The 7,796-nt window shown below is 36.9% G+C and overlaps 1 protein-coding gene across 1 annotated transcript in view; it reads right to left on the bottom strand.

The window, feature by feature from the left end:
* The window catches only part of pfklb (phosphofructokinase, liver b), a 50,493-nt gene extending 42,824 nt beyond the window's left edge, over positions 1-7,669 (bottom strand). Inside the window, exons 1-4 of the mRNA XM_016504195.1 lie at positions 7,465-7,669; positions 5,488-5,561; positions 5,339-5,416; positions 1,892-2,081 (exon numbers count right to left, since the gene is read on the bottom strand). Coding sequence (XP_016359681.1) covers positions 1,892-2,081; positions 5,339-5,416; positions 5,488-5,561; positions 7,465-7,546 — 424 coding nt within the window. The 5' untranslated portion in view covers positions 7,547-7,669. The remainder of the gene's footprint in view (positions 1-1,891; positions 2,082-5,338; positions 5,417-5,487; positions 5,562-7,464) is intronic.
* Between the last annotated feature and the right edge of the window lie 127 nt (positions 7,670-7,796).

Below are 7,796 nucleotides of genomic sequence, written 5' to 3'. Positions count from 1 at the left end.
GAAAATTACATATTGTGCCTTTAAGTTGGACTGAAAATAACTGAAACTAAAATAAAATAAATTAAAACAAACAAAACAATTGCTAAAACTAAAACTACAAAAAACAGAACTGAACTGAAATAAAAATGAACAAAAAACATTTAAAAAAAAAACTAATAAAAACGACAAAAACACAAAATAAAATTACTAAACTGGAAACTGAACAATTGTTTCAAAAACAATAACTAATAAAAATGACAAAAAAACAAAATTACTAAAACTGGAAATAACTGAAATCAAAGTAAAAAAATAAATAATAATGATTAAAAAAAGCATGAAAATAAATAACACACAACAAAATTAACTGGAAATAACTGAAATTGAAACAAATGAATTTAAAAAATAACAGACTTAAAGAAACTAATAAAATAAAAAAACACTACTAACAATAGGAAGGTTTATCAAGAGATAGCATTAAAACGGCTTTTAAAAACGCACTTTGTGTAGGCTATATCGTCTAAAAACAAAATGCAAGAATGCTCATTTTACTTACTCAGACCATGCGTTATTTGTTCAGTGAAATTATCAACGTGGTCTGGTGAAAGACGGGACCTGGGGCGATTAACAATAAAATTCCTGCACTTAAAAAACACGCTCGGCAGGAACTGAAGTCGCAGGCACGCAGAGATAACTTAAAGCAAGCCGATAGAGTTTCAGAAAGCACCTGACATCCCGCACCACCACCGAAGTGGGTGTTCGTTAGAGGAACAGTTTTTCTGTCGTGTAATCGACTATTGTTTTCAGTGTCGACTAGTAGGAGCTGTACCGTTTAGTCGACTAGACCCGCACATCCCTACTAATTACTAAAACTAAAGCTGGAAATAACTGGATTGAAACTGCAATAAAAGTCATTTTAAAAACAACAGTGAATAAAAAAAAACAACTGGAAATAAGTTTAAAAAATACATTTTAAAAAACAAAAATGACTAAAAATAACAAAAACTGGAAATAACTGAAGTGAAACTAAAATAAAAAAAATTGTAAATAAATAAATAAGTAACTTGACATTTAAAAAAGGAAAACCTACTAAAAGCGAAAAAAAAAATCAAAATTATTAAAACTTAATTAAAACAAAAGATATTAAAACTAATTCTCAATATGAATAAAACGCATTAATTCTATAGCAAAATCAGACTGTACACTCTTAAAAATAAAGGTGCTTCACGGTGATGCCACAGAAGAACCTTTTTGTCTAAATGGTTCCATAAAGAAGCTTCAACATCTGAAGAACATTTGTTTCACAAAAGCTTCTTTGTGGCGAAAGAAGGTTCTTCAGATTATAAAAAGGTAAGAAAGAGATGGTTCTTTAAAGAACCTTTGACTGAATGCTTCTTTGTGGAACCAAAAATGGTTCTTCTATGGCATCGCTGTGAAGAAGCTTTTAAGCAACTTTTTTTTTTTTTTAAAGGAGACCTATTACGCAAAAATCACTTTTATAAGGTGTTTGAACACAGTTGTGTGGCTGCAGTGTGTGAAAACATCCACCCAATCATTTTCCATCGTCTCTGATGCTGCCAGAACGATCGTAAATAGGAATGTGGTAGTTAAAAAATGCATATGAAAGCAGAGTCAATCGCTTGAGAGTTTCTGACGGTTTCAGTGCGTGAGATTGTTTGTTGTTGCCGGAGCATGAAGCTCTGCCTCTTCTGAAAAGGCTCAGCTCATTTGCATTTAAAGGGACACACACAAAAACGGCGCGTTTTGGCTCACACCCTAAAAGTGGCAACTTAAACAAGCTATACAAAATTATCTGTGGGGTATTTTGAGCTGAAACTTCACATACATACCCTGGGGACATCGGAGACTTATTTTACATCATCTTGTAAAAGGGGGCCTAACAGGCTCTGTGTACCTTGCTGCACGAGTTCAGCCAGCAGGTCACTCCACTCGCTGCGGAAGATGTTGGCTCCGGTGAGGCTGCCGTCTCCGCCGCACACACACAGGTTAGTGATGCCGCGCTGGAGCAGGTGAAACGCCGCGGACAGACGGCCCTCACGCGTGGTGAAGGCTTTACAGCGGGCGCTGCCGATGATGGTGCCGCCCTGACCGCAATCACAACATCTGTGGGTCAGATAAAGCACTACAACAGCACACAACCAGAGCGCAATGCAATGCACTCAACCTCCAATAAAGCACTCGATGATCAGACACTATTTCACTAACTACATTAACCCTTTCAATCCCACCGGTCTCAATAGTGACCGTTAAAAAAGGTTTTCATTTATAAAGCTCGAAAAACCTTACTGACTGATGTTTTAGTGCACTTCCTGTAAATATTGAAAAAATAAAGGGTCTCAATTAAATATGTGCAGAGTCACATGACCAGAGCAGTTTACTTCCTGTTTGCACCTTGAGATGATGGCTGCATCAAAGCATAAAGTATGTTAACAAAGATTTTTGGTACATGTTATCTTTAAGGTGTCTAGTATTAATATATGAATTCCATATATTCAGTTTTGTTGAGTGTGGTCATAGAATGAGTAAACATGTTGATGGTCACAATAGTGATAATACAGTGAACTTAGGTTTACATATAAATCAATTGCAGTTGCTAGTGAAGGCTGCACTAAAATGTTGCACTGACGAAGTTCAAATGTTACAAATAAGTTGATGTTTTAATACTCGTAGCACTAATATAAAAATGTAATGATGTATGTTACAAAAAAGTAACAATTTTGAAATGCTGATGGTTGTATTTTTTTTATCTCAGTATTCCTATCAATGTTGTATAAGGGTTTTTTAAGCACAATAGTAACCATAGAGTGTGATAAAACTGTTTAAAATAGCTGGGCTGAGATATATAACAATTTTTATGACTGCAGGAATATGTTAATTCAGTACACACATTATCCCACAATTGTGACTCACCGTAAATAAAACACCATTTTTTTTACACACTTTTCCAAACAATTAAAAAAAAAAGTCTGATCAGATTGATTATTTCAAAGGGGTTACTTTTCATGTATGGGAAAAATTTTAGATTAAATTGGTTAAAAAGGCAACATAGTAATTCAATGCCACTCGCATAAACATGCAACATTTGCACAACATGACAAGTAGGGATGCACCGAATGTTCGGCAACCGAAATTATTCGGTTAAGCTCTTTCGGTGTTCAGAATAAGCGAAAAGACCGAATAAATTGTACCGAACAATGACATGACGCGATCAAATAAAGGCGCGCACTAATGCAGCAAACATGTCGGCAGTGTGGAAGCATTTAAAAGTGTCTGAGAAAGATGCAAACATCATTACAAGCACCGACAGCGAATCGCGAAATGGCCTTAAACAATTAGTAAATAAACTGCAAAATGTTATGTTTAACAACGCACGAATTGCATGCGTTCAAACAGCGCTGCACGAGCTCGCGGCACCAGGGTTCAGAGTCCAAACCGTGAGGAAAATCTGTGCTGAAACTGTGTTACTCGTCAGCTGCTCAGTAACATTTTTATGAATTTTTTAAAGGCATGTGGCAATGCGATTCGTGCGACAAACATCTTCCCAAATTCGTAATGAGAATCATTTATAAATCTGCTGTTGTCAACAAAAAGAAGCTCCGAGATCTTCCTGCGGGATTCCGCCAAAATAAAAGCTCCATCAACATTCATAAATGTTATTATTGTAATTTTACTGTTGTTCTGTAAAATAAAATAAAGACAAGAATAATGATAATAATAATAATAATAACAATAGTTATATTAATACATTTATTATAACATTAACACCTAGTGTTCAAATTGGGATCTGTAATATTTTCTAAGGTTTAAAAGAATTCTCTTCTGATCAGCAAGCCTGCATTTATTTGTACAGTAAAAAAATAATTTAAAAAAATGCATGCCTGATTCAAGAAGGGGGTCTCAAAAATGGCCAAAAAATATTATTTTACTAACTTTGAAGAAATTTGAAGTTAAATTGTGCTTTGTAGGTATAATGTCTGCTAGAATGTTAAAAAATGTTCAGTGTTAATATTTTTAAATTTTTGTTTTGTAATTGATTTCTTTCTTTGAAAATGAAATGGTTTTTCAGAGACATTAAGTTCCGTGTTCGGTATTGGTACAGTGTTTGATTTTGTTCAGCTTCGGCCAAGAATTTTAATTTCGGTGCATCCCTAATGACAAGCATGCTTCTGTTTGAAAAGGCATTCTGCACACTGTTTTTAGCCAAATACTCCAGTACTATATACTGTGTCACGAGTCTGTCTGTGATGTAAACGCTGCTGAGGGACGCAGCTGTAATCTCAGATTTAATCTGCTGCTTTAATCTAAATCCTGTTTCTGCTGCTGTCAGTCAAAACGTGCAGGAAGACACAGAAGAGGAGGATGTTATCTCAGAGTTTCCTGTATAAATACTCACAACTCCCTGACATTATAAGATTATTAAAGGCTGTGAAAAATCAATATGAAATCACATTTGAACCAGTTTGCCTATTCAATACATCTGCTTCTGTTCCATTAGATTTACATCTAGAAGCACGTATGGCAGCATAACACATGCATGTGACAAACAAACAAGCATGCATTAAAACGGATGAAGCCTCACCAGCTGAATGATGTTGGTGACGCTCTGCCAGTTGGCGAGTTTGATGTGATCTCCTCCATCCACCAGGCCTTGATAACCCTGGAGAAACACATGCATCAGTACGAGCGCAGCGCTCCGTGACTCAGTGCATGTGGAGCAACATCGCTCACCTCATAAATCAGGTAAACTTTAGCGCCTACGTAAATGCCCATGCGTGTTACAGCGCGAACGGCCGCGTTCATACCTGCAGAAATCACACGTTATTATGCATCTCATGCCGCTCTACACGACCCTGAAAAGAGCATCTAAAATTCGTGTTTAATGCAGCAACTAAAGAGACATGCATTGACAAACTGTTTGTAATGCAATATGGTGACACAACATGCAATGCAAATTTAATCTGGAAATAAATCAGGAACAAATAACAGAACTACTGAAGCATGAGACGTGCATGCACACTAGATAAGAGGTCATGAGAGGTTGCATAACAGTCAGTTCATGCATTACTTATCCTGTTTCTGCTGCTGTCAGTCAAAACGTGCAGGAAGACACAGAAGAGGAGGATGTTATCTCAGAGTTTCCTGTATAAATACTCACAACTCCCTGACATTATAAGATTATTAAAGGCTGTGAAAAATCAATATGAAATCACATTTGAACCAGTTTGCCTATTCAATACATCTGCTTCTGTTCCATTAGATTTACATCTAGAAGCACGTATGGCAGCATAACACATGCATGTGACAAACAAACAAGCATGCATTAAAACGGATGAAGCCTCACCAGCTGAATGATGTTGGTGACGCTCTGCCAGTTGGCGAGTTTGATGTGATCTCCTCCATCCACCAGGCCTTGATAACCCTGGAGAAACACATGCATCAGTACGAGCGCAGCGCTCCGTGACTCAGTGCATGTGGAGCAACATCGCTCACCTCATAAATCAGGTAAACTTTAGCGCCTACGTAAATGCCCATGCGTGTTACAGCGCGAACGGCCGCGTTCATACCTGCAGAAATCACACGTTATTATGCATCTCATGCCGCTCTACACGACCCTGAAAAGAGCATCTAAAATTCGTGTTTAATGCAGCAACTAAAGAGACATGCATTGACAAACTGTTTGTAATGCAATATGGTGACACAACATGCAATGCAAATTTAATCTGGAAACAAATCAGGAACAAATAACAGAACTACTGAAGCATGAGACGTGCATGCACACTAGATAGGGGTCATGAGAGGTTGCATAACAGTCAGTTCATGCATTACTTATGCACCAGATACTCACTCTCTGACACAACAGAAAAAACAACGAAAATCAAGAAATGACATCAAATCATTCCATAATTTGGGGTCATTCCACGTCAACTCAACCAGAGTTGTTGTTTTGTGATTTTGTTAATATTTTTTTCTCATCAATGCATAAATTAATTAGAAAGCCAAATTATTAAATGTCACTGATGTATATATGTTTATTTTGTAGAGGTGTCAAAATGACAATTTCATTAAGTCAAATTTATTAAGAAACAGAATCTAGAATCACATTGAGCTATCTTTAATACTTCTCGAGTTACATGCATGCAAACTTGGAAAAAGACTATTTATGGCACTAAGACAAGGTATGATCTATGCAATTGTTTTGATGGAGGAAAACAAGATGCATTTCTGCTTTCAACATTATTTGTTCTTCAGATGTTTCTCTTTAAAAGAAACAAAGTATGATCTCTGTGCAAAGTGACCCACATTTGGTTTTTGACCACTGAAAATGTAACAATTTACTCCTGGAGCCATATTGAGATTCCAGTATCTCTGAACCTGAACTATACAGGGCCTTAAAAATTAAGATGCCAAAAGAAAAGTTTGTTAAGATCCTAAATCTAAAAGTGCATTAAGATATCTTTAATACTTGTTGAGGTACAGGCATGCAAACTTTGGAGAAAAAACTTGAAGTGCTTTTTCCCATTTTTGAATGGTCACCATTGGCACATAATAGTGCTGGGCGGTATACCGGTTCATACCGAATACCGGTGTTTATTTTTGTTATGATATGAATTTTTAAAATACCGCAATACCGGTATATATATATATATATATATATATATATATAAGTCTGGCGAGTAAACTAAAACATTTACTAGCCAATGGCGATTCAATTGCCAAGGTGTTCGTAGAGTGCTGTACATGTAATATTTCGGCTTTCATCACTATACATGTTTATTTTCTTAAGAAAAAAATAAATATTGACAAAACAAAAAATTTGAGCCGGGAAAGTTTCTGAAATTTGTCTGATTGTACATTTTGAACGTTTAAAAGCATTCAGAAGTAACATTTTCATCACGGTTTCAAAGTGTTCAAAGAATGCTACTCAAACATTCGCATAACCAAGAAAAAAACACCCTTCAAAGAGAACATTCAAATGTAACGTTCTCATAACATTTTCAAACTGATAGAATGGAATGTTCAGCTAACGTTAAAAAACGTTCTTTAAACATAAAAAGGGTGATTTAAACGATGAGAGAACATTCAAATGTAACATTCTCATAACGTTTTCAAACTGATAGAATGGAGTGTTCCACTAACGTTCGCATGACCAAGAAAAAACGAACGTTATACATTAAAAAACTGGACGTTTTGAACATTTAAGAAATAACGTTTGAGAAACATGTTTGCAAAACGTTCTTAGACTATATATTTCCTCTACAACAGGGGCTGCGTGTCAACACCAAGCACGATCCCTATTTATGCAGCATTTTGTGCATCATATGTTCGAAAATCAAAGCATTTGTGCATCAAAGAGCAAGTGTTGGCTAAATCGTCTGGGTTGAGCACCAGTCGCAGTCAGCTTGTGCTGTCAGGGTCTGCCCTTCGCTCGCTTTATGCGCTTTATTTGCTCTTTCTAGTCATTTTTACCCTGCGCATCGCCGCCGCTCGTCAGAACCGCGATGGCTTTTCCCGCGCCGCTCATCCGCAGCTTCTCGAAGTCCACATGCATGATGGAAGATCGCAGATATGAGCTCTTAACGCCGGAAAATACGATGCTTTCCTGCGCACTGACTCCCGTGAAAGCTTCTTATTGCATTCGCCTCACGCAGCGCACGAACTGTGCGTCGCTCCGCCTCTTGTTTGTTCTTCTGGGCGTTCCCGCGAGTGTTGCCAAGTCCGCGGTTTTCCCGCGAAGTTGGGCTACTTTAATGCTGCGTTCAAGTCCTCCTGGAACATTCGTACTTTTTTTTATTTTTATT

Source organism: Sinocyclocheilus anshuiensis, unplaced genomic scaffold (genome assembly GCF_001515605.1).
Source record: "Sinocyclocheilus anshuiensis isolate Anshui unplaced genomic scaffold, SAMN03320099.WGS_v1.1 scaffold250, whole genome shotgun sequence".
NCBI classification, from domain to species: Eukaryota; Metazoa; Chordata; class Actinopteri; order Cypriniformes; family Cyprinidae; genus Sinocyclocheilus; species Sinocyclocheilus anshuiensis.
This window is presented reverse-complemented; position numbering and strand designations above follow the sequence as displayed.